A 26,586-nucleotide genomic window follows, 5' to 3' on the forward strand; every position below is an offset into this window, starting at 1 on the left:
ACTACTTTGGCTCGGCCCAGATTTAGATCAGCTACCCACCCTCATCCCACTATCCTCTGGCACCACATTGAAGCTTGAGCACTCAAGCAAAGTTCTGGAAATCATCATTGACTCTACACTATCCTTCAATGATCACCTCAACTCCTTAGTAAAAAAATGCTTCTTCAATCTCCACATGTTAAGGAAAGTGAGATCCTGCTTCCATCAACAACACTTTGCCGTCCTCGTCCAATCCATCATTCTTTCCAGATTAGATTACTGTAACTCCATCTACTTAAGCCTAACAAAGAAAAGCCTTCTTAGACTTCAGCGGATTCAGAACACCGCGGCTAAACTAATCTTCGCAAAAAGCAAATTCGACCACGTCTCCCCACTTCTGTCTAAGCTTCACTGGCTCCCAGTAATCCTTAGGGTTCACTACAAATACACCTGTCTAGCCTTCAAGTCTCTACACGGTATCCTTCCTCCTTTTTTCCCACTATCTTGGATCTCCTCGAATCCTAACTCCACCAGATCTACACAAAAATTCAAACTATCCTTCCCCTCTTTAAAAGGCATATCCCACACAGGAAAACTAGGGACATCCCTCCTCTTCAGGATCACCGAGCTGTGGAACGGCTTTTCTGCCCCGCTTCGGAGTACGACCTCCCTCCAACGCTTCCGAAAACATTTGAAAATCTGGCTTTTTTCTAAAATGTAACTACTCCCCCCCCCTCTTTGATATGCTAAGTCCCTCTATCTTCTTCTTTACTAAGTCCTTCCCCTCTTCATTGGAGTTCCTTTCTATATCAATTCCTGTAAACCGTGTCGAGCTCTACTTTTGTGGAGATGATGCGGTATACAAACTTAAGGTTTAGTTTAGTTTAAGCCAAAGAAGCAGATATGCAAGTCATAATGTGTTCTGAGCAGCAGTTAGTTTGGGCTGGGGCTAGCTCGTGGTGGTGGGAGTGCAAAGAAAAGCAATTTTTGAAAATTATGCCAAATTATATTAAGTTGAGAAGTTTAAATTATTTCTATTAACTGAAAAGAAAATTTAAAACTGTACATAAAATATATATAAACATAGAAAAATGACGGCAGAAAAGGGCCACGGCCCATCAAGTCTGCCCACCGTAATGACCCACCCCCCTAACTTCACCCTACCAGAGAGCCCACATGCATATCCCATTTCTTCTTAAAATCTAGCATGATGCTGGCCCTAATCACCTGCAGTGGAAGTTCATTCCAATGATCAACCACCCTTTTGGTGAAGAAATACTTCCTGGTGTCACCATGAAATTGCCTGCCCCTGATTTTTAGTGGATGCCCTCTTGTGGCCGAGGGTCCTTAAGAAAGAAGATATCATCTTCCACCTCGATACGGCCTGTGCTATATTTAAACGTCTCAATCATATCTCCCCTCTCTCTACGTTCCTCGAATGAGTATAGTTGCAATTTATTCAGTCTTTCCTCATATGGGAGATTCTTGAGCCCTCGGACCATCCTGGTGGCCATTCGCTGAACTGACTCAATTCTCAGCACATCTTTTTGATAATGCGGCCTCCAGAATTGTACACAGTACTCCAGATGAGGTCTCACCATGGATCTGTACAAAGGCATTATGACTTCAGGCTTCCGGCTGATGAAACCTTTACGGATACAACCCATCATTTGTCTAGCCTTAGATGAAGCTTTCTCCACTTGACTGGCAGTTTTCATATCTTCATGTAGTTGTATACATATTTAAAACAATATTAAAAAGTAACAAATAGGAATACAGTGATGTGTGGGGGGGGTTTAACCCCCTTCCATTCTGATATCCTCTGTCACACTGCACTGATTGAATTTTACTCTTTACAAAAAATGTAATATTAGACAAAGGGAACCTGCGTAAACACATAAGGCCAGATTCTGTATAGGGTGCCTATATTGGGCACTGCTAGGCACACTAATCGAGGATACTTAGTGATGCCTAACTTCAGAATCTGTGCTCAACTTTTAATTGGCATGATAATTGACATGGCATGTTTTTCAGCCAATCAAAAAATAAATAAAAAATTAAAATGAACTATTAAGTTTGTCAAACTCTTAGGACATCTAGCGATGCCTACCTGAAAAGTAGGTTTCGTTATGAGTGGAGAATAGGTTTGGTTGACTTAGCCTAACTTACTGACGCTGGCGCCTAACTACAAGACCTAAGAAGAACTTGGCCTAATGTACCGGTGCCTACCTCCAGGATGCTTAGCAACGCCTAGGCGCTGCTAGACAAGATTCTATGTATAAATGGCACCTAGCATTTGATTGACAACTGCACCGAGCAGCACCTACAATGTAGGTGCCACTAGCTATTGTTTATAGAATCCGGCCCATAATGCATTTCTTTAAGATACAGCCCCTCCCACCTATAGCTCCTTGAAAAAGTTACTATTTGATTTCAATTATTGCAACCAGTTAAGTTTAATCAGATTCGTCCTATAATTTGATATCAGTCTTTCACATTGCTGTTGAGAAATCTTGGCTCTCTTCTTAGCACAGCTGTTTTAATTCAGACAGGTGTGGCAGGACTGAAACAAGCAGTTCATGCACAAACACCTAACACATCACTCTTCGGTTCAAATTGTTTTTTATGATGGGTTTAGGTTTGTGTTTTATCAGAGTGTGGCCCAACAAAACTAAAACAGAGCCTTTTAGATTGCATCGGGTGCTGTGGACTGTGTGTGGCGGAAGCGGGCATCCCTCCTGCCAGCCAACTTGTATGGGGTTCAGGGGTTCCCAGCTGTGGCTGCATCGTTCGGCTGATCGCAGCAGGGAGATTTCCTTGCCACGATCAGTTTAGCAGCCGCGTCTATTTGAAATGTAGGCCATTTTGCTTGCCTACATTTTGGGTGCCTATCGCAGCCCTACGAAGGCACCTAAGGCTGCTTAAGCTCGCCTAAGGCTACTTCCGGTTGAAACTACGTTCATGCCCAACCTTGGGCAAGCTTAAGCATCCCTAGGTGCCTCCCTGCACCCACGAGAGATGCCTGCAGTGTAGGCAGCCTGCCTCAGGTTGTGGGTGGGGTTTTTTTTTAATTTTTTTTAATGCATCCTGATTGGCTGGTTAGACAGCATTAGGACACCTACTGCCACATACAATCGGGGTGCTGTTTTGTTTTTTAATTTATAAATTTATTAATTTGTTGCAACAAATAACTTAGGCAATAAACAAATTCAAGAAGAATACATCAAACTAAAAAAAAAATTATCTTATCAAGTCCACATTATTATGGGGGCCGATTGTCCTGTAGGAGTCTCCAAGAAAATAAGGAAAAAGAAACAGTATCTCATAACCTCCTAGGTCAGGCAGATAAACATTCTAATTTCACTCAATCTCAACCTGGGGCGCTATTTATAGAATTTGGCCCTTTGTAAATAGGTTTCTGTCAGAGCCTTTAACCTACTTCAACAGCATAATTAAATGAAATACCCCAAACCTTCAGAATTAACTATGGGTGGGGACAGAATGGATCTTAGCGGGGGTGAATTTGATTTCTGTCTCCATGCAACTCTCTACATATTGGGGGGGGAATGGGGGAAGTAGTAGACCAGATCCTTAAGGTTGGTTGACTGCAAAATAAATAAACCCTGGGGTGTTAGCAGTGATCTTGGTTCTGTACTCCCAAACAGATCTATTTTAGACTTCTGGGAATATGGAAGAAAGGTGTTCTGTAAAGTCTACTTTTACAGTGACACCTACTGCTCAGCCAGAGAACCGCATATGAGGCAGCTAGGGGAGAAGCACATCTTGTAATGCAGAAAACTTCTTACTATTATTGTCCCTTTCTCTCTGGGGGAGAGAAAGGGATAGTAGATGGCTTGGAAGGCAGCCTAGGTAGACCATAAGGTCTATGTCTGCCTTCATTTTTCTATGTAAAACATAGGAAGAGCTGGAAGGATATTCCAGGAGGCTTCTAACATGACTGATTATGAATATGATGGCTCCCTGATGAGAACTAGGTGGGAAGACAATGTGAAACTTTGCAGAGGGCAGCTTAATCTCCCCCACCCCTTTTAAAAGCAGTAAAACGGTTGTGCCTATTTTCTGTCTGCAGGGGCTCAGGGAGGCTCTGTTGCAAGGGCTCTCTTGGCAGATGGATCCTTTGCGATACGAGTAATGACACGTGATCCAGAGAAGCCTGCGGCCAAGGAGCTAAAGAAGCAAGGAGCACAAGTGGTGAAGGGAGACTTGGACGATAAAAATAGTCTGGAGGTTGCATTTACTGGGGCCTATGGAGCTTTTGTGGTCACCAACTTTTGGGAAATTTTCATGAGAAACAAGGATGCACATTTAAGCAGAGACAAAGAGATTGAACAGGTAATGCCATAGTCTCCTCGCAGGACTATGGGCTGAGAATGGTATCATGTTAAGTAAACCAATGTACATCTGTTTGTTCCTGCAGGGTAAACAAGTGGCAGATATTATTAAGCAGCAGGGTTTGAAGCACGTGGTATTCAGTGGACTGGAGAATGTGAAGAAGTTGACAAAGGGCCAGCTAGAGGTGCCACACTTTGATGGAAAAGGAGAAGTGGAGGAATACTTCCGAGAGATTGACATCCCTGTGACCTGCGTCAGACTTGCCTTCTACTTTGAAAACTTACTCTCCTTCTTGAAAGATCAGAAAGATCCGAGCGGAAATGGCTACTTGCTGCGTAAGAGCAGGTTCAGCATACTAACTAGGGTCAAAGGGAGAGGGGAGCACATTTAGGGGCACTGTACACTTGGGTCATAAAATCATTGCAGTAAGTACTTTCCCAAAGAGCATTTGTTTAAATCAATTCACAACAGATTTGTTTAAAGCCTACATTGTAGGACTGTGTATAAAATATCAAGCAGAAGGCTTCACTTAAATTACCATGAAATGTATTGTCAGAAAAAACTAGTGTCTCTTGAACAGGAAGGAAAAACCAGCGAGGACTTTGGTATAATAGCCATATGCTACTAGCAGGAAAATTTAACCATACCACTTAACATGAATATTTTGATATTTGCTCCAAATATACAGTCCCTAATGCATTTAATACAAGATGCTGACCATTAAACTTGTATTAAATACTGTGCAGTTGTTAAAGAGTGTAGACGCCTGTAGAGCTTAGCCTGCCTCAGGGGTCCTTGGAGTAATCATACAATTTTTATTTTTCTTTGTCCCAATTTTTGATTGAACTGTTAGCAGCAATTCAATTAAAAAATTGGGACAAGGAAAAAAAAAATTGTATGATTACTCCAAAAGACCCCCTGAGGCAGACTAAGAGCTGAAACACTGACAGTGTTGTGTCTTTTCGTATGAAATAAAGAAATATATGTCCCAGCTCTACCGGCATCTACACTTTTTATTAGGTGATTTGTTTGTTGTGTACTTGGAATTCCTCTTCTCTTGTGTGTTGCTCTATGAATGTTCAACAAAAATGTCTTTATTTAAAATATATTGCTCGATTTCATGTTTGGAGTTGGAATGTGACGAGAGAGGTTTCTTGGTTGTTGTTTTTTTTAGCCTGACTGGAATTGGTATAATTGCCATATCAAAAACTTTAAACTAGCAACATACTTCAAATAAAGAAACATATGTTGTATTAACTGCTTTGAGGATTATATATGTAGAGCAAATATTAACCCCCTCTTCTACGAAACTGCAATAGCAGTTTCTAGCACAGAGTCGCGCTGAATGGCCTGCGCAGCACATGACGCTCATTGAGGTCCTATTAAATCATGAGCCTTCATTTTTCATGCTTATAGCGTCCTTGAGCTAGATGTTATTCTGGGCCTATCGTCCTGTTTCTGCTGTGCCCTATATCTCATCACTTTGTCCATTGGTTCATGCCTTCTGGATGTATAACGCATTCAATGGCATTAATTCCTGTTCTAGTCATTGGTCATCTTCATTGTTCTAGATAATGGCTTCATAAATACTTTTAGCGCTTCTATTACTCCTGGAGGAATTCTGTGCAAAAAAATTCAAAATTTTCCACACAAATTTAGCAAGTTTTTTTTTATTTGTCAAAATTTGAACAATATTTTTGCTAATTATCCAGATCCCATTTAAAACATTCAAAATAAATTATTTTTTCCTACCTTTGTTGATGGAAAAATTAAAAATGCCCAGACATGTTGCTTCCAGTTTCTCTTTTCTGCTTTCCTGTCTGTCTGCTAATTCTCCTTTAAGCAGTTGCTATCCATTTGTCTTTCTTCTCTCACCTATCTATTCCCTCACTACTCTTGCCTCTGACATATTAATCATTCCTTTTTAGCTGTCTGCCTCTTACTCGCCTCCTCTTTCATTTTTCAGCTACCTATCAAATTTCCATCTTTTCTCCCAGTCCCCATCTTATTCTTTCCTCAGCCCTCCATTCCCTTTCAACTTCATTACATTCCCCATGTCCATATTCCTACCCATTGTAATAACTATCGTTTCATCCTTTTTCCTTACTACTCCTTCCTGGCCTTTTTCGCATGGTTCTATCATTGTCGGGGTCTTTCTTCCTCCACCCTTATTGCCCAGTAACTGCTCCCTCTTTCATCACTCCCTATCCTTGTAGCCTGACATCTGCCTGTCTTTTTCTCTTCCTTGCTGCACTCTCCCACTCTTCCCTCACTCCCATTGCCAGGCATCACTCCCTTCTGCTCCTGGATCCAACATCTCCCTCCCTTGTATCCCTCTCCTTCTTTTCCACTGTCTACCATCTGTCTGTGTCAAACCGTTCTATTCCCCTCCATGCAGCATCCTTCCATTATCATGTGCAACATTTTTCTCCCTCCCCTCGACCCTATGTTCAACATTTCTCTCTCTCTCTCGCCCTTCTCCACGCATGTCTCCCTCCACCATATACAGGATTTCTCCCGTTTACCTTTTCCACCTTTGTTCCATCTTTCCCTCCCATCCCTCTGTGCATTAGTTTTCCTCCTTCCTCTCCTCCCTGTTTGACTCTGTCTGTCTCTGTCTCTGTGTGGGAATTGCTTCTGATGCCATGACCCATTCAGGCAACACAATCAAGGAGGTAGGAGATTCTGCTGCACGGAATTCCGCGTGACTGTGCAATTCTGCGTTACACTGAATTTCTCCAGAAATAGAGTAGGCTTAATTACCTTTGGAATTCCCATTCCTTGATGCTGCAGTTCATCCCTTCTCTCCTTTTGGGTGTTATTTCCCCCTGCCCTAACTAGGGCACTGCTTTGCTAAATCCCATTCATTCTGGACTCGTCTGGCATAAACATAATGGAAGGAAAAAATTTGTTTCTTACCTGATGAATGACTAAAGGAAAGAAAATTAAGACCAGCTCAAAAGCCCTTTCTATCAGGTTTTCCTTAAGTGTTTTCTTCTTACAGGTGATAGTTTTTGCTTTTCATTTTCTTCACATAGATGCCTTACAAGAGTGAAAATTGATCCACTTTTTCCCGTTCTACTCCACTCAGGATTTTGTGGACTTCAATCGTATCTCCCCTCAAACGTCTCTTTTCCAAGCTGAAGAGCCGTAACCTTTTTAGTCGTTCCTCATACAAGAGGAGTTACATCCCCTTTGTCATCTTGGTCGCTTTTCTTTGAATCTTTTCTAGTGCCACTATATCTTTCTTGAGATAACAGAGACCAGAATTGAACGCAATACTCTAGGTGAGGTTGCACCATGGAGCAATACATGGGCATTTTAACATTCTTAGTTTTGTTAACCATCCCTTTTTAAAATAATTCCTAGCATCCTGTTTGCTTTTTTGGCTGCCGCCGCCGCACATTGGGCGGAAGGTTTCATTGTATAGGCTTGGCATCGAAAACAGATAGTAGACATATTAACTTAACTGATATATAGTACAAATGGCTAATAGTTTTATATGCATTTTCATTAATTAGTACACAAATAGAGGCTTAACCTCCATTAAACTCGTTTCCATTCCCCTGTCTTCCATATCCAAATCCCATTCCCATTGAACCATACAATTTTTTTGTACTTTTAAAAATCTGTACCACAAGAATTTTATGTAGAAGCAAAATGGGCCCTTTCAATTTCCCCAACGATGCTTGCTTTTTATGGTGATGTTTAGCAAGGACGAGCATTATCTCTCAGGAGCCTCCCTGGAAAAGTAAGATTGTAGCTAATTTTTAAGCAGGGTCACTTTTTTTTTTTTTTTTGGGTCTGGTTTGTAACAAGTTTTGTGTTTTGTTTTTACTGTTCTTGTACCGTAGCTTACCCTATGGGTGATGTTCCCATGGATGGCTTTCCTGTCTGTGATCTTGGACCTGTTGTTGTCAACGTGCTAAAGGATCCAAATCAATATATTGGAAAGAACATTGGACTCAGTGCTGATAAGCTCTCAATGGAACAATATGCAGCCATCATGTCCAAACAGCTTGGAATGCCAGTGAAGGATGCCAAGGTGAGGAACTGGATTTTATATAGTTGATTACCTGTACACATTTTGCCTTGAGCTCAGGTTTGTAAAAGTAAATTAAGTCCCTTTTATAGTAGAGCTGGTTGGACCCTTATCAAATTGATATCCATGCCTTTCTATATTTTTCTCATTCTTGACAGATGTCTGTCGAAGCGTACAAGAAACTTGGCTTCCTGGGGTCTGAGGAACTAGCCAAGATGTTTGTCTTCTATCAAATGCAGCCAGAACGTGATATGATCCTGACTGCAAAGCTGAATCCCAAAGTTCATAAGTTTAATGCATGGTTGAATGAACACAAAGACACTTTCAAATACTGACTTGTATCTCCTTTCTAGTTGCATCTGCTGAAACATTTTGCATGGCTTTGTAAGAACAGTTTATGAAATAAAAAGATTTACTTTCCTACTAGGTGAGATAGATACGCTTGTTCCACAAATTTTCTTCATAGTAATCTCATCTGGGCTGTGGTAATAGAAACTTGCATCAGTAGTGATGTGGGTGGAAGGTGTGAATTCACCTACAAAGAACTGCCTTTCTAAATATAAAACATGATACGGCGAAAAATATGAGGGTATAAGGTAGGAAACTTAAAAGCAACATCGGGAAATACTTTTTCACGTAGGGTGATGGAAGGCTGGCATGCTCTTCAGTGGGAGGTGGTGGGGAAAAATGGTGACAATACAAAAAGATGGTGGGATAAACAAAGGATCCCTATAGGGTGAAAGCATGGAGTAAAAATGTTAAGAGTACTTCTAATCAAAGAAAAACATAAATGACTTCTATAAATTAATAAAAAGCAGGCATGTGGTGGGAGTACCCTGCTCAGACTAATACTTAACAACCCTAGCCACCTTTCTAGGCAGACTGGATGAAGCATACTCATCTGAGGTCATTTTACTACAGTATGAGACTTTGACAACTACAACAGTAGAATAAAGACAAATTGCCAATAAAATGCAATAACAGGATTACAAATTGTAAAATAAATATAACTAAGTAAAAAAAAACTTACAATTGGGAGATGATGATCAAAATGATTCAGCTGGACTGCTTTTTCTAGTGGAATAAGTCATTCTTGACAGGAGGGTATTTTCTCCATTCTCACAAGCCATGCAGAAGGAATCCCATTCCAGGTTTTAAAATCCTCTTCCTCCAGAGGGCTCTGCTCTTCCCTTCTGCACATGAGCCAGAAGGTGTCTTTCTAATCGGCACTATATATATTTGGTATTTTTTCTGGTTTTTGTGGCTAGCAGGCAGAACTTTCCTCTGTACTCTCTGGTGCACTATTTGGAGAAGAAGCAAACTTAGATCTGCAGCTGGCAGGTTAATTCCTTGGGGATTTGTTTGGCCAGCCTGAAGAAAACTTTGTGGAGCTTGGGGTCTCTATCTCTAGTGGCTTAGCTCACCTACTGAATTGCAGTTTTCATCTCTGAACAGTGCAGACATGAAGGCTGCCAAACAAGTAGAGAAGGCCTCATCTAAGGCAAGGCAAATGATGGGATGTATCAATAGAAGCTTCGTCAGCCGCAAACCTGAAGTCATAATGCCACTCTACAGAACCATGGTGAGACCTCATCTGGAATACTGTGTGCAATTCTGGAGGCCACATTACCGGAAAGATGTGCTTCGAGCTGAGTCGGTCCAGCGGATGGCCACTAGGATGGTCGCCGGACTCAAGGGTCTCTCATACGAAGAAAGACTGGGCAAACTGCAGCTCTACACCCTACAGGAGCGCAGGGAAAGGGGTGACATGATTGAGACATTTAAGTACGTCACAGTCGTGTCGAGGTGGAAAACGATATATTCTTTCCCAAGGGACCCTCGGTCACAAGGGGGCACCCGCTCAAACTCAGAGGAGGGAAATTTAGTGGTGACACCAGGAAGTATTTCTTCACAGAAAGGGTGGTAGATCACTGGAACAAACTTCCGGTGCAGGTGATCAAGGCCACCAGCGTGCTCAACTTTAAGAATAAATGGGACATCCATCGTGATTTTCAGAAGGCATTCGACAAGGTTCCACATGAGCAATTACTTCAAAAAATTGGGAGCCATGGAATCGAGGGTGAAATACGTGGATTTAAAACTGGCTGGAGCATAGGAAACAGAGTGGGGTTAAATGGACAATACTCGGACTGGAAGAGCGTCACCAGTGGGGTGCCACATGGCTTGGTACTTGGACCCGTGCTCTTCAGTGATCTCGACATTGGTATGACGAGTGAGGTTATTGAATTTGCGGACGATACAAAGTTATTCAGAGTAGGGAAGACACGGGGATTTGAAGATCTGCAACGTGACATAAGCTCGAGAAATGGGCATCAACATGGCAAATGAGGTTCAACGTGGATAAGTGTAAAGTGATGCATGTCGGTAACAAAAATCTCATGCACGAATATAGGATGTCCAGGGTGGTACTTGGAGAGACCTCCCAGGAAAGAGACTTGGGACTCTAATCGACAAGTCGATGAAGCTGTCCGCACAATGTGTGGCGGTGGCAAAAAGGGCGAACAGAATGCTAGGAATGATTAAGAAAGGGATCACGAACAGCTTGGAGAAGGTTATCATGCCGCTGTACCGGGCCATGGTGCACCCTCACCTGGAGTACTGCGTCCAGCACTGGTCACCGTACATGAAGAAGGACACGGTACTACTCGAAAGGGTCGAGAGACAAGCAACTAAAATGGTTAAGGGGCTGGAGGAGTTGCCGTACAGGGAGAGATTGGAAAAACTGGGCCTCTTCTCCCTTGAAAAGAGGAGACTGAGAGGGGACATGATCAAAACATTCAAAAATACTGAAGGGAATAGACTTAGCAGATAAAGACAGATTGTTCACTCCAAGTTAGGGAGAACGAAAAGGCATGTTCTAAAGTTGAAAGGGGATAGATTCCGTACAAACATAAGGAAGTTATTCACCCAGAGAGTGGTAGAAAACTGGAATGCTATTCCGGAGTCAGTTATAGGGGAAAACACCCTCCAGGGATTCAAGACAAAGTTCGACAAGTTCCTGCTAAACTGGAACGTATGCAGGTGCGGCTGGACTCATTTAGAGCACTGGTCTTTGACCTGGGGGCCACTGCGTGAGCAGACTGCTGGGCACGATGGACCACTGGTCTGACCCAGCAGCAGCAATTCTTATGTTCACTCGTGAACAATCCCAACCAGATTGATTCTTAAAAGTTGGTTCCAGAGAACTGCAGATCCAACTTTACTGTGAAGAAAAAAAAAAATCTCTACCTTCCCAGGCAAGGCAGCAGAGAGGATTCAAGGACATGGCCGATCAGTTAAAAGCCAGATCCTCTGGATTTCATAGCTTTTACTTATTTCCCCTCAACTTCCTCCTTTGAACTCATTCTTAACCCCCCCTACAGGCTTAATATCCCCCCTACATATCATGTTGCTCCATCCCAGGCATAGTACCCCTTTAGTTCTCGCTAGCCAGCTCAAATACTCTTCCCTTTCAAGATTCAAGGGTCACATCCCTCTACCCAGATTCAAACTACTCTCCAGCTTACTTTTATGTACCCCAAGTTAGTCCAAGTTTATTTAAAATTTTTTATCCTACCCTATGAAAAAACCTTCCGTCCTTTTGTCCATTTCATACCTGCTACCTCTTGTCTCCTACAGCAAGCAGCTCCTTTTCTGCTTGAGTCACTCCCACATGGTTCAGCCGCATGTGTAGGTCCAAGAGATAACTATTTCTGTTGCTTCTCCTGTCCTGAGCCCAGACATGGGCCTAATCTGGAGCCCCTTGACAAAGACATATCTGCTGAAACACTATCAGTGTTGAGTCAACAGATTCGTATGTTGCTTCCATTTAATAAAGTGAATTTTAGCCAGTCCACTGCTGAGTTATTGACATCTTTTCCTCACAGTTTTTTTCCTTAGCTTATTGACTCCATCATAAAGGCCACCTTTAGCTTTCTCTTCAGTGCCCTATTTAACCACTCCATTTCAACTCAAAGCTTTTAATCCCCTCTCAGCTTTGATTATAAGTAACCAGACAACTTCATTTTAAAGAAATAAATAGTTTAATAATTGAAAATCAAACTAAAAAAAGAATGCAGATTACACAGAAGCAAATCAGGGTGCACAAATTAGAAGAGGAAAATTTGTCAGGCCTTTCCTTGAGGCAAATAAACACATTTTAAACAAAATTCACAGCCTAGTGATTTAGAGCAATCTAAGCCCCTGCAACAAAATTTTTAGACAGGTTTAGCCTGATGACATAAAAGCCCTTGTTAATATACCTTTTATATGAAATAAATAAAATCCAATCTGTTACATGCAACATAATGATAGAAATATTTCAGAATAGTCACTAGCTGTGTTTCTCCTATATTTTCTATGATGAAATTTTGGAAGGCGGCAGGGATGAGGGGCTCCTAGTCAGCTGCCCCAGTACATTTTCAGAATACATGAGGTACAGTAGGCCATACATTCATGTAAGGGTTGTCATTTCACCCAGGGCACCAGCCTAATAGACTGATCCAGTTCTGGCTCATCCTTTATTTTTAAGGGATATCAGAAGTACATCATCTCTGTGCATGTAAAGGGACAACCCCAGAACTAGATCAGCATGTTGGGTTTGACATGAAAACTTTATACTCATACTGCTTTCCAGTTGATTAGAAGCAGGCTAGTTTTCCAAACAAGCCCCACAAACAGATGGAATAGCTTCCCAGGCCTATCTCTTCCAATGATTTGGTGTTCACCACCTGTATAAAAAAACATTACACAAAGCCCAGACTTTTTGCAACCCCCCCCCCCCCCCGCCCAACATGTTTCTGTAAGAATATTCACAGTAATATTTTTGCACCATTGCTACTACTTAGGGCTTCTTATCAGCCAAGCAGGCAAATGTTCTGGTATATTATGCTCTCTACTAACATTTCTTATTCAGCATGCCAATATTTGAAGTCAGAACTTTTCACTTGGTAGTTTCATGTGGTACATCATAACTTAACTCTTATCAAAGCAGTGCTAAACATACACAATGCCATGAGGCTGGAGTGGCCACAGTTCTGAAAATCAGGACCTTTTAGGTTCATCCATGTCTGTATATCTAAATACATATACATCAATACAGTATTGTTGGGTTTTCTTCTCAGCTAAATTTTAATTTTGGAAACTATGATACTGATGCACTAAAACATTAGAATCTAGCATGAGCAGCATCAATGCAAGCTTTCCTCACATTTCCTACCAGCAATAATGTGCTAGCCTCTTAATGCTGGATGACAGAAGCCTGCATTCAGAATCTTGTTCATATATATTATTTGAAACACAGAACTCTTGCCTAATTTCCAGTGTTTCTCATCACTTTTGTTCTGGTTTCTTCAAGCCAACCCAACAAGGTCAAAATCATGAAAGTATGTTGTGCTTTTATACCATGGCAAAGTATTAAGTAGGAATTCTGGTGGACACTACAAAGCTCATGGCACATGATATCTAATTTTATGCTGTAAATCACTTTGAATGAGCTATACCACAGTGGTGGGATATAACATTTTATACAGCTGAGATTTCAGTCTTGTGCTCATGATATTCAACTTTAGTACAATGAAAAATTATAGTCCTCCAAAGTCAGTTTCACATCAAAATATGGTTTCTTTTTTCATATTATCCCTAGTATGTCAGGTCATGAGAATAGAACTAGAAAGCACTTGCTTTCTTGTTATGGTCTGTTTGACATGAGGTCATTTTCCTTTTTCTAGTGGGTTGTATAGTCCATTAATGTAGCAATCATTCATTTTGTACACTGCTGTGGCATGTCATATATGCAAATATAAAAACAGAAACACAGATGATCTAAAGCAATGGTTTCCAACCCTGTCCTGGAGGACCACCAGGCCAATCGGGTTTTCAGGCTAGCCCTAATGAATATGCATGAGAGAGATTTGCATATAATGGAAGTGAGAGGCATGCAAATCTGCTCCATGCATATTCATTAGGGCTAGCCTGAAAACCCAATTGGTCATGTGGTCCTCCAGGACAGGGTTGGGAACCACTGATCTCAAGCACACACTCTAAATTCCCTTTGATCTTTGAACAGATGAGAATTAAAAACATTCTTGCCTAAAAAAAAATCCCCTAATCACAGCTTTACCTCTTAACTGCCAGATAAGAGGCTGTGAGAGCATGGTACAATCCAGATAAAAATATTCCCTTTTTAAAATGATTTCCCAGTAACAAGTTCCTCAATAAAAAGATCATTCCATACATGTGAGAGCTGAAGGAGAACCTTCTGTATCATATCTTTCATATAACCATGATATGTGAGTGAATGTGTGGGTGGGGAAGGGGGTTATAGCAATAACATTCTTGACATTTGTTAATAGGTAAGTCTACTGATTAACAAATGTGGTAGTTAACCAACAATGAAAATGGTTCCCATAACGTGGCAAGGTATTTACTAATTCCACAGACTGAAACACTGGCTACTTTTCAGTTTATCATCACTTAAAACTTGAAAATGTTGATTTTGACATACTGTAAAGGGGCAAACCTGCATAGCATGCCTTATATATACTGCTGATTCCTTATGCACCCAGCTCTTCTCTACATTCTGAAGATCAAAACAGTCTCTTAATGCCATGTCATTCCAGGTGAAGCTAGGCACTAGGCATATAGGAATCTTTTTTTCTTAACACCTTTATAGAATTCATTACCACATTACTTGTGCATTGAAGCAAATCTGGCAAAGGATGCAAGATCTATTTGTTTTAATTTAGCTTTCTCACACATGTCATTGGTGTTGAGGTCTAAGCTCAAGCTGTCTTTGCTTTTACTATTTTTATTCAGGATCAGGTTGGTGCAGCCTGTTCTTAATTTCAGATATGGTGGTTCTACTTATTATATTTAAAGCAGTCATGTAAAAACCCCTGCAGTTCCACTATATCAAACTCTTTCAAACAAACACATTTTACTTAACATATTGGTTTTCAGGATAGCCACAATGAATGTGCATATGAGAGAGAGATTTGTATGCCCTGCCTTCTTGGTATACAAATCTCTCTCATGCATATTCATTGTGGATATCCTGAAAACTGGCCAGGTAGTCCCTGAGGACTGGGTTGAAAGCCACTGGTTTAATTAGTTATTTCTCAAAGTTCTATACAATAATATTGGTTCAAAAACCATGGTTGTAACTGTGTATTTAAGTTTAGATGCCACATGGTGGCTGAGGAGGTATCAGAAGTGAGAGCATCCTTTTCACAAAGTTGTAAAAAGCTAGTGATATCCCTTGCAAACTATTAGCATGTCCAGATAGAACTATACCTCCACTATAAGTATGACCGTTTTTCTGTTCTACCTCATCTTACACACCCTGCATTCTATGCTTTAAAGATATAACTTGGGAAAGGCAACTAGTAAGGCTTTTCTGCTTCTAATGGTATATGAATTCTTCTAGTACATACAGTAGCCAGAAGCTGCATAAAGACATTTCTGACATAGGACAGATTCCAAAGAGCCTTTAAACACATTCCTCAATCTGAGTTCAGGGTGCCTGCCTGTTCCACATTTTGGGGGTTAACATAAGACCTAGGTCCAATACTGAAATGTCCTTTTTTATAATCTCTTCCTTACAGAATGCTTTAAGTCTTGACTGCATATATCATGATGTAGATAGGAGTTAATTTTGGGTAGGGATTTCAGGAGGCAGAAAATTTATAAAGACAGCTATGGTATTTAGGATATTCAAAAGTTATCCTTACAAGTGCCAACCGATGTTCCCTCTAAGCTAAGCGCATGAGCGATCGCTCACTATTTTCAGTGGCATCGCTCATACGTTTTCTCCTGTCGCTCATTCGAGGGCGGGCGGAGGTAAGAGGAAGCAGCGGTGGCCTTAGTGTATTTTAAAGTTGAAAGATGCAGCGGCGGCTCCTCTCAAGATCCCCGACTGCATCGGACTTCCGACGCAGGTGGGGATTCGTGAGAGGAGCCGCTGCCACGTCTTCAGTGGTGTACCAAGGGGGGGGGAGCGGTGGTCCGCCCCGGCTGTGCACCCCCCCTAAGGCTGCAGTCAGAGAGGAAGTTCGGGCCAGCCAATCGCTGCCTGACTGGGCGGAACTTCTTCTCCGACGGCAGAATTGATGTCAGGGGAATGCTGGTCGGCCCGGTGGGAAGCAGAGAGAGCTTGGGGCAGTCGCGGCGGTGGCTTTGGGGCCCGTTTCCCCCGATGGTTGCGGCGGTGGCTTTGGGGCGGGTAGGGAGAAAGAAAGGGGGCAGGCAGGGAGACAGAAGGGAAACAGAAAAAAAGAAAGGGGGCATCAAGAGAGAAAAAAGAAAGAAAGGGCAGGGAGAGAGGAAGAAAAAGTTAGGGGAGGGAATGAGGTCTGGAGGAGAGGAAGCATACAGGCTGAAAGAAGGGAAGAAAGATTGGATGCACAGTCAGAAGATGAAAGTGCAACCAGAGATTCAGAGATCATCAGACAAGGTAGGAAAATGATTTTATTTTAAATTTAGTGATCAAAATGTGTCTGAATTTATATATGCTGTCTATATTTTGCACTATGGCCCCCTTTTACTAAACCGCAATAGTGTTTTTTAGCGCAGGGAGCCTATGAGTGTCGAGAGCAGCGTTGGGCATTTAGGCCCAGATTCTCTAAAAGTGCGTCCCGATTTTAGACAGCTGTAGGCGTCCTACAGCTGTCTAATCAGCCAATCGGGATGCACGTTTTTTTTTTAAAAAAATGCTCCCCAGGCAGGCCTGAAGGCGCCTCCGGGAGCCTAGGGAGACCCGCAAGATGCCTAAGCTCGTCTAAGGGCCTTAGGCGGGCCTTAGGCTGAACCTAGGCGGCCCTACGCGTCTCCCTAGTAGATGAGAAGCTTAAAAATGTAGGCCAGCAAAATGCTGGTCTACATTGTAAGTAAACGCGGCCGCTATACTTATCGCGGCAAGGGATCTCTCTGCCGCTATAAGTATAGCGGGCCGTGGCCCCTGACCGATCACTGGCAGGAGGGTGCCCAAACCCCCCTCCCCGAAGACGCACCCCCCCCCCCCCGACACTACCGACCGCCCCCCCCGACAATATCGGTCGCTGGCAGGAGGGTGCCCAATCTCTCCTGCCCGAAGACGCACCCCCCCCAGCGCTAACAACCCCCACTCCACCAAACCTGTTCTTACAGATGGGTCTTGCACGTCGAGCAAGCAGGCACGCCTCGACGAAATGAGGTGGGCCCGCCCCTTCCTGCCGAAGCCTAAGGCCTGATTGGCCCAGGCTCTAGAAGCCTGGACCAATCAGGCCTTTGGCATAGCGGGTCCGCCCATCCCCACTTAATCTAAGGTCTGATTGGCCAATCAGACCTTAGACTTAGTAGGGATGGGCGGACCCGCTATTCCTAAGGCCTGATTGGTCCAGGCTTCTAGAGCCTGGGCCAATCAGACCTTAGGCTTCGGCGGGATGGGCCGGGAAGGGGCGGGCCCGCCTCATTTTGACGAGGCGTGCCTGCTTGCTCGACGTGCAAGACCCATCTGTAAGAACAGGTTTGGTGGAGTGGGGGTTGTTAGCGCCGGGGGGGGGGGGGGCGTCTTCGGGCAGGAGGGATTGGGCACCCTCCTGCCAGCGACCAATATTGTCGGGGGGGGGGGCGGTCGGTAGTCTCGGGGAGAGGGGTGCGTCTTCGGGCAGGAGGGATTGGGCACCCTCCTGCCAGCGACCGATATTGTCGGGGGGGGGGCGATCGGTAGTGTCGGGGGGGGGGGGGGGGGGGCGGTCGGTAGTGTCGGGGAGGGGGGTGCGTCTTCGGGCAGGAGGGTTTGGGCACCCTCCTGCCAGTGATCGGTCAGGGGGCCACGGCCCGCTATACTTATAGCGGCAGAGAGATCCCTTGCCGCGATAAGTGTAGCGGGCCGTGTCTAATCTAACCCGATTCTCTAACCCGCGTCTGTAACATGGACGCCGGTTACAGAATCGGGGTTTAGTTTAGGCTGATTCTGAATAGGACGCCTCTCCCGGGCGTCCTATACAGAATCAGGGCCTAGGTGTCTTGCGGGCCTCGCCTTCAATATAGGCGGCCTGCCTGGGGAGCATTTTTTTTAAAAAAACGTGCATCCCGATTGGCTGATTAGACAGCTGTAGGACGCCTACAGCTGCTTAAAATCGGGACGCACTTTTAGAGAATCTGGGCCACAGTGCAGTTCCCTGCGCTAAAAACTGCTATTGTGGTTTGGGGGTATATTTGTCTATTTTTGTATGGTTGTTACTGAGGTGACAATGCATAGAGTCATCTGCCTTGACCTCTTTGAAAAAACCCCAGAATAGGAATGATAATTAACATTTTCTCAGCGTAAAGTGTGCTTTGTGTTTTTTAATTTTATTGTTGGTAGATCATTTTGACTTGGTCATTTTAAAGTAGCTCGCAAGCCCAAAAAGTTTGGGCACCCCTGAGCTAGAGCGTTGAAGTTGTGTATTTCTATTTTATCCTCCTTTTTACAAAACTGTGGAGCGTTTTTTAGCGCCAGATGTGATGGTAGCAGCTCTGATGCTCAGAATTCTATGAGCGTCAGAGCTGTTACCACCATGGCTAAAATCCACACTACAGTTTTGTAAAAGGGGGAGGGGTTAGTTTGTGATGACATATTCCATACTAGGCGAAGGTGTTTTCTGTGTGTTTGAAAGACATGGTTTTCTGTTAGGATTGACGGTGTAGGATTGATCTGTGCTGGTCTGGCTTGTTTAGTTTTACAATGGGTGTACTGATGTACTGCTCACTGCAATATGTAAGATGCTGCCTTTTCCTAGGTACTCATGTGTGACGTGTGGCTTGTTACTAAAAATAATGTTTTTCGTATAGATAGGGGGGTGCCAAAAAATGATGGGCCCCGGGTGTTACATATGCTAGGTACGCCACTGTATAGCGAAGCAAAAACTTTAAGTAAATTGTTATTCTTCTAAGTTTTGAGTATTTAACCCTCCCACAATCTCACGGGCACTCGTTTCAAGTTTATTGAGATTTTGATTTAAATGCAATATCAAATATTTTCAATGCTTATAACAAAAATAAATTTGGGGAAATAAATAAAACCATTTGAACAATAAACATACAAACATATCCATAGATGATTAAAAATACATAAGGAGTACAAGGATAAACTACATTTGTTTAAAAATGCGTCCTCCACGCCTGCTCATAAATTTGTAGAGTATGTAACTTGTCGCTCATGCATATTTTTTTTTGCACACACCTCATCAATCCTTAGAGGGAACATTGGTGCCAACATACAAATAGGTATACGGTAACTATCTGGATATCTCATCTGTAAAAAGTTATATAAATAGCATAATGCTTAAATTTGCCTGACTCCAATGCAGGTGTCTGGGGAGGGGGTGGTCCTGGCAGTCCAAAATGTGAGCTGTGCCTTTTTGTGTACTTTATTTCAAGTGCAGATGCCTTTTTGCAAGGAGGTGAGAATGTCTGTCAAGTATATTTATCTGGATTTAAATTTGAATTATGATCCCAATATAATAAAATTAATACCAGCAAAAGACAAGCAGAAAATTACAGGGCAGACAGAAGGCCAACACTTTTCCAGTGCTTAATACATCTGGCTCTTTTCCAGTACCAGAAAGCAACAATGGTGTGATTTCCATTCTAATTACAGAACCTGTAACTTTAAAACTAGCTTTTCCACCTTGTAAGGGCCTAAAGTCCCAAAAAGCCTTCTTTTAATTATTTCTATCTCATATCATAACACAAACACCTTGCAGTTCTATGCAGTTAACATAGAGACTTGTGCAGTAACAGAGCATTACAAAATAACAATGGAAAAATACATTACTTCTACGTTATTCCCTAAAATAATTGCTTAAGTTTTAACATTTTCCCAAAATGAGTATAAGATACAAATGCTCATATTGGAGGGCTTAGTTTTCTCTCCCAACTAGCAGCTTGAAAATCAACATTTTTTACACATATTTAAATTTAGAGCAGCCCCTTACAGTAGGAAACATTAAAAAAAAAATCAGAAAACCATGAAAGCAAATTGATTAATCAGATAACATGGCAATAGACCTTAAAGTGCTTTATTAACAAAAACAACCAAATTTGAAAACAATCCTGGCCTCTGTTAGAAGCCAGTGTAGTTTACAAAAATAAGGAGTAATGTGATCCATTTTTTTCAAATTAAAAAAATCATACTGCGGAGTTCTGAATTAACTGCAGTTTCTGAAAATTCTTTTGTAGACCAGCAAAATATACTATATTTTCATATCAAGCAGCTAAATTTTGGAAGATCTTACTTGGTCAGGTAATTTCCCTGATAAATTATGCTGGGTTTTATTGTAAAAATATAAAATATTAAGGTCTTAAAATTTTATGCCCCAGTCACGATTGTTATCATCTAAGAAGCTGAAGCTATGTCATCGGTAGTTTCACTACCAGCAGGGCCTCCCAAGGCAGACAGGTTTCAGCAGAGATGTCAGACTAACAATGTACCAGCCATCTGGGCGGCAGCAGCAGATGGGCAGTGTTGGAGGTGGAAGATCGTGTTTAATGAACAACATTGAATTTATACTGCACAGAAGAAAGGCCGAGTAATCTACTTCTGTATTCTGCCATGAATCCTTGATCATTTTTATGAAGTCGCTAGGACTAACACGAGTCAATGGCACTTAACAAAATTTTATGACGGCTAAGTTTTGTTCAATATTTAGAACTATTTGTATGTGATTATTGATTTAATTCTGTAATTCCCTTTTTTGGTTTTTGCTGGCAGACTATAAACTAAGGGTAATGTAGCCTATTGAAAGTTATTTAGTATTATCAGTTTTTGAGTGCTGATTTAACCTTGACCCTAAAACATACACCTCTACTAATCTGTATTGTTTAAAGTAGTTTTAAATGTTTGACTTATTATATACTATGTATCATGGAACTGTAAACTGCTTAGACTATTATTACTGATTATATATCATCTGTATTGAACCAATATATGATTCTATGTATGACCACAAGCAAGTCACTTAATGTCATTGTGTCTGAGAACCTAAGTCACAACAGAGCAGGAATGCAAACTTTTGTACACAATTCAGTGCTCTAAACATGTTCTACACTTTTTCTCCCCTCTCCCAAAAACCAGCGATTAACCGAAGGGGCAGGGATAGTAGTAATTTATCAGTGCTGCGCCTGCCTTAGTCTTCTTTTATTTGAGCCCCACATAAGCTCACAGGCGTTACCACAAATCAGATCACAGTTCCGAGTACATACATCTTATGTGAATATACCAAAGCCATAACATCTCAAAATGATATCAAAATCTGGGCTGAGAGGTTACTTTCCTAGTGAGCTCTTCATCATGTCCTTCATTATGTCATTAGGAACTTGCACACCAAGAATCTGATTTCTACTGCTAAGAAAACCCTAAGCTTGTCTGTGAACCTTTCTACTGATAAGAAAACCCTAAGCTTGTCGATAGCCTCCAAATTTCACAGGAAAAGGAATGCTTAAAAAAAACCTAGAGGCCATTCTGAAACTGCTAGTTCTTTGTCAATATGTTTTCAAAAGTACATGCGTAGAATAAAAGTTATTTCACAGTTTAAGCATAGTTGAAAAACAGTGCTGTGGAAGGCAAAGGAACATTCTACATGGACAGAGAGAACGATGACAATGGCATCCGGGACAGGCACTGTTAACACATGTGCTTATAGGTGTAGATGTATGCTTTGCAATTTGGGCAGCTGTGCACCACATCTTTGAATTCGTCCATCACACAGGGAATCAGGCAACATCCTAAGTCACACCTGTAAGACCAGAAATACAAAAGCGTTAGAAGCAAGCAGTACCAAAGCTGCCTACATTTATACACATCTAAAATATTCAAGCACCAACATATATGTACCTATGTGTGCACATACTAATTCTACAAATATACATATACAGTATCTTACATTGTGTGGAGTTTGAGGGTGGAGATGGTATTGTGCAAAGTAAATTGCATAGCTCTGGAACTTAGATACTACACACACTTATGACAGCCTTAAGATGGGATAAGAGAACATGCCTAAATTATACACAGCTATCTTACCTATTAAACAACAATTCTATAAAAGAAAGCAAGTGCCTATATTCCCTTAAGAAACAGCCTTCTATTTTGTGCCCAGTTATAGCATTACCTGTCTATTGGGCCTATAATCAAAACATCCAGACATCTGAAAACCCACCTAAGTCAGCACTTGGACGTCCTAATTGACAGGATGTCCAAGTGCCGATAATTAAAACCCTTTTTCTGAACATCCAATGAGATACTTCTCCCACTGTACATCCACAGCTCCCACTGTACGTACAGAGCTCAAAGGGGCGTGTTGGTAGGAGTGTTATGGGTAGCATTTGGGCAGGCTTAGATGTAAGACATCCTGCAGGGATAATCAAAATGTTTCGGCAGAAGACCTGGATGGAACTTATACTCTTTTAAGGCAGGTCTAACTCAAAATGTGTAAGTGTTAAAAAGGTACCCAAAGTGACCAGATAACCACTGCGGAGATAAAGTAAAAACCTTCACACACTTCCTCAGTGTTCACTGAACCCTTGCACCCACAAAGATAAGAAAACAAAAGTACATACCTGTCTCCAGAACAGTAACACCTGGTAGAGGAAAACCTAGTAAACGTACACAAAGTTGTCTTAAGTAGTGTGATGGGCGGGCGGACTAGCTAGTGAACCATAGAGAGGAGTAGCAAGTTGCATAAGCCACTCTAACCACTACAATTATGGTGAAACGTGTAAAAGAAACAAAACACACTGTGGAAAGGTGATGTTCCTGAGATGGGCCTTAATGATTAAACAACCTCTAGGACCCAGTCCGCTGGGAGAGTTGGACCCAACACAGTCCTTGTTTCGATGAGAATGTCTTCCTCAGGGGTCCTATGAATAATAGCGTGATCACAGATGTCAAGTACACTGGGGAATCCATCTGGGTAAACCTGGCCAGAGGCGGAGAGAAATGCCTATACCTTGGTGTGGTATACAGACCTCCAAGACAATCGGAGGACAAGGACACAGAATTAATTGAAGATATTGAGAATATCACCTTACGGGGGGACGTTGTCCTGCTAGGGGACTTCAACATGCCTGATGTAGACTGGAACACATTCTCAGCAACAACTTGTAGTAGCAGGAGGATATTAACATCCATGAAGGGAGTACAGCTCAAACAAATGGTGCTAGAGCCCACTAGGGCCCAGGCCATCCTGGACCTGGTACTTACGAACGGGGAAAGCGTCACGGAAGTCTCGGTGGGAGAAACGCTGGCAACCAGTGACCATAACATGGTATGGTTCAACCTTAGAAAGGGCTTCCCTAGATCACAAACAAAAACAAAGGTACTCAATTTCCGGGGCACTGACTTCGCAAGCATGGGTGATTTCGTCCATCAGACGCTACAGGCTCAAGAAATAAAGGATGATGTGGAAGCTATGTGGTCAACACTGAAAAAGACACTACACGAAGCAACTAACCGCTACATAAAATCGGTAAACAAACAACAAAGAAAGAGGAAACCCCGTTGGTTCACTGATGAGGTCTCACACCTAGTCAAGGACAAGAAAAGAGCATTTCTTTCATACAAACGCACCGGGGAGAAAGAAGCTAACATTGAATACAAGACAAGGTCTGCAGCGGTCAAAACAGCAGTCAGGGAGGCCAAACTTCGAGTGGAAGAAACTCTAGCAAAGAACATTAAGAAAGGGGACAAATCCTTCTTCAGGTATATTAGTGACAGGCAGAAGAACACAAACGGGATAGTACGCCTCAGAACAGCAGACGGGAATTATGTGGAAACAGATTCCGAAAAAGCCAAATTACTGAACGATTACTTCTGCTCAGTCTTTACCTGCGAGGCACCTGGACACGGGCCACAGCTGGAAGCAAAGCCAAGCAAGGAAGACCCATTTCAGAATTTTGGGTTCTCACCAGCTGATGTTTACAGCGAACTGTCAAGACTCAAGGTGAGCAAAGCCATGGGACCAGACGAATTGCACCCACGAGTGCTCAGGGAGCTGTGCGATGTCCTGGCGGAACCGTTAACCATGCTCTTCAATCTCTCCCTAAGTATGGGAAGAGTCCCCCTGGACTGGAAGACAGCTAACGTCGTTCCTCTGCACAAAAAGGGTTGCAGAGCGGAGGCTGCGAATTACAGACCAGTGAGTCTCACATCAATAGTGTGTAAACTCATGGAAACATTACTTAAATGCAAATTAGATACAATTTTGGATGAGGGGAATCTAAGGGATCCTAGTCAACATGGATTCACTAAGGGTAGGTCATGCCAATCCAATCTTATCAGCTTCTTTGATTGGGTAACAGGAAAGCTAGACTCGGGAGAGTCTCTAGACATAGTGTACTTGGATTTCAGTAAGGCTTTCGACAGCGTCCCACACCGTAGACTATTAAACAAGATGAAATCGATGGGGTTAGGTGAGACACTAATTGCATGGATCAATGATTGGCTAAGTGGAAGACGTCAGAGGGTGGTGGTCAACGGCACCCTCTCTGAGACATCGGAGGTGACCAGCGGAGTGCCACAGGGCTCGGTCCTGGGTCCACTCCTTTTTAACATATTCATAAGGGACTTGACCCAAGGGCTTCAGGGTAAAGTAACTCTATTCGCTGATGACGCCAAACTATGTAATATAGTAAGTGAAAGCAATCTGCAGGATAGTATGACGCAGGATCTAATTACGTTGGAAAACTGGTCCTCGACATGGCAGCTGGGCTTCAACGCTAAGAAATGTAAGGTTATGCATCTCGGTAGCAGAAATCCATGCAAACCTTACACCTTAAATGGAGAAACACTAGCTAGGACTTCAGAAGAAAGGGACTTGGGAGTAATCATCAGTGCAGACATGAAGGCCGCCAAACAAGTAGAGAAGGCCTCATCCAAAGCAAGGCAACTTATGGGATGTATCAACAGAAGCTTCGTTAGCCGCAAATCTGAAGTCATAATGCCACTGTACAGAACCATGGTGAGACCTCATCTGGAGTACTGTGTACAATTCTGGAGGCCACATTACCGTAAAGACGTGCTTAGAGTTGAGTCGGTTCAGCGAATGGCCACTAGGATGATCTCGGGGCTCAAGGGTCTCTCGTACGAAGAAAGACTAAACAAATTGCAGCTCTACACTCTAGAGGAGCGCAGGGAGAGGGGGGACATGATTGAGACATTTAAATACATCATGGGACGTGTCGAAGTGGAAGAAGACATCTTCTTTCTCAAGGGACCCTCGGTCACAAGGGGGCATCCGTTCAAACTCAGAGGAGGGAAATTCAATAGTGACATAAGGAAGTATTTCTTCACAGAAAGGGTTGTAGATCACTGGAACAAGCTTCCAGAGCAGGTGATCAAGGCCACCAGCGTTATTGACTTTTAAGAATAAATGGGATGCCCTAGTAGGATCCTTACGAGTGTCGAGTTAAGGAACTAGGTCATTAGTATTCAGACTTAATGGGGTGGGTCAGTAGAGTGGGCAGACTTGATGGGCTATAGCCCTTTTCTGCCGTCATGTTTCTATGTTTCTATGTAATGTGATGATGTATGTATTGTTGAAGAAACATATGTGATAGTGAATAGTGAATAATGAGGTCCATGTGATGGCATGCATTGGTGTGGCATGGTACAAGACTTCAGTAGGTATATGAATGACTGGTGTTACGTGGAGCACAAAAGAGTGAAATGATCTGTGATTGATAGACCAAAATTTGGTGTTATGTGGAGTGCAAAACAGTGAATGCAGCTGTGGTGGCAAGATCTAAAATTGATAGACCGAAGCTAAAAGTGCCTGTTATTGGAGAAATACTCCAGCAAGACATTGTGCATAAAGCAAGCCCAGCAAAACCCTCTGTGATAGGGTGAAGTTCCTGTCACATGCCAGCAGAGGAAGCCTGGGCAGTGGAGCTCATTTGCATAGAGACCTTGCAAAGCTGCTGGGAGCTGTCCGTTCACCCTGCATAAAGTAAGATGCTGAAAAGGGCTGAGAAAAGTAGGAGCTCATTCAGGAGGAAGAATGCTGGCTTTGGCCTAACTCCCGGTAAGCCCTCGATACCAATACCTTTGAGAAAGAGAGAGACAGACACTAGTGGGGAATACTGGTGGTGCCAGCTGAGGAGTAAAGTAGGAACCGGTGAAGAGCATCCAGGATTGGTGGGGACCCAAAAGATCAGGGAGTAAGGGACCAGCAGTTGCCCCACAAGCAGCTGGAAGA

At 42.6% G+C, this 26,586-nt stretch overlaps 2 protein-coding genes across 3 annotated transcripts in view; one reads left to right on the forward strand and one right to left on the reverse strand.

Annotated features, from left to right (window-relative positions):
* NMRAL1 (NmrA like redox sensor 1) overlaps positions 1-8,811 on the forward strand; it is a 28,108-nt gene extending 19,297 nt beyond the window's left edge. Inside the window, exons 2-5 of the mRNA XM_033962702.1 lie at positions 4,070-4,332; positions 4,418-4,667; positions 8,187-8,377; positions 8,533-8,811. Coding sequence (XP_033818593.1) covers positions 4,070-4,332; positions 4,418-4,667; positions 8,187-8,377; positions 8,533-8,709 — 881 coding nt within the window. The 3' untranslated portion in view covers positions 8,710-8,811. The remainder of the gene's footprint in view (positions 1-4,069; positions 4,333-4,417; positions 4,668-8,186; positions 8,378-8,532) is intronic.
* Positions 8,812-20,399: 11,588 nt separating this feature from the next.
* Positions 20,400-26,586, reverse strand: part of CDIP1 (cell death inducing p53 target 1) — a 90,788-nt gene continuing 84,601 nt past the window's right edge. For both annotated transcript variants that reach the window (XM_033914771.1, XM_033914770.1), the window contains exon 5: positions 20,400-22,131. In XM_033914771.1, coding sequence (XP_033770662.1) covers positions 22,020-22,131 — 112 coding nt within the window. In that variant the 3' untranslated portion in view covers positions 20,400-22,019. The remainder of the gene's footprint in view (positions 22,132-26,586) is intronic.

This window comes from Geotrypetes seraphini, chromosome 11 (genome assembly GCF_902459505.1).
Source record: "Geotrypetes seraphini chromosome 11, aGeoSer1.1, whole genome shotgun sequence".
Lineage (NCBI taxonomy): Eukaryota > Metazoa > Chordata > Amphibia > Gymnophiona > Dermophiidae > Geotrypetes > Geotrypetes seraphini.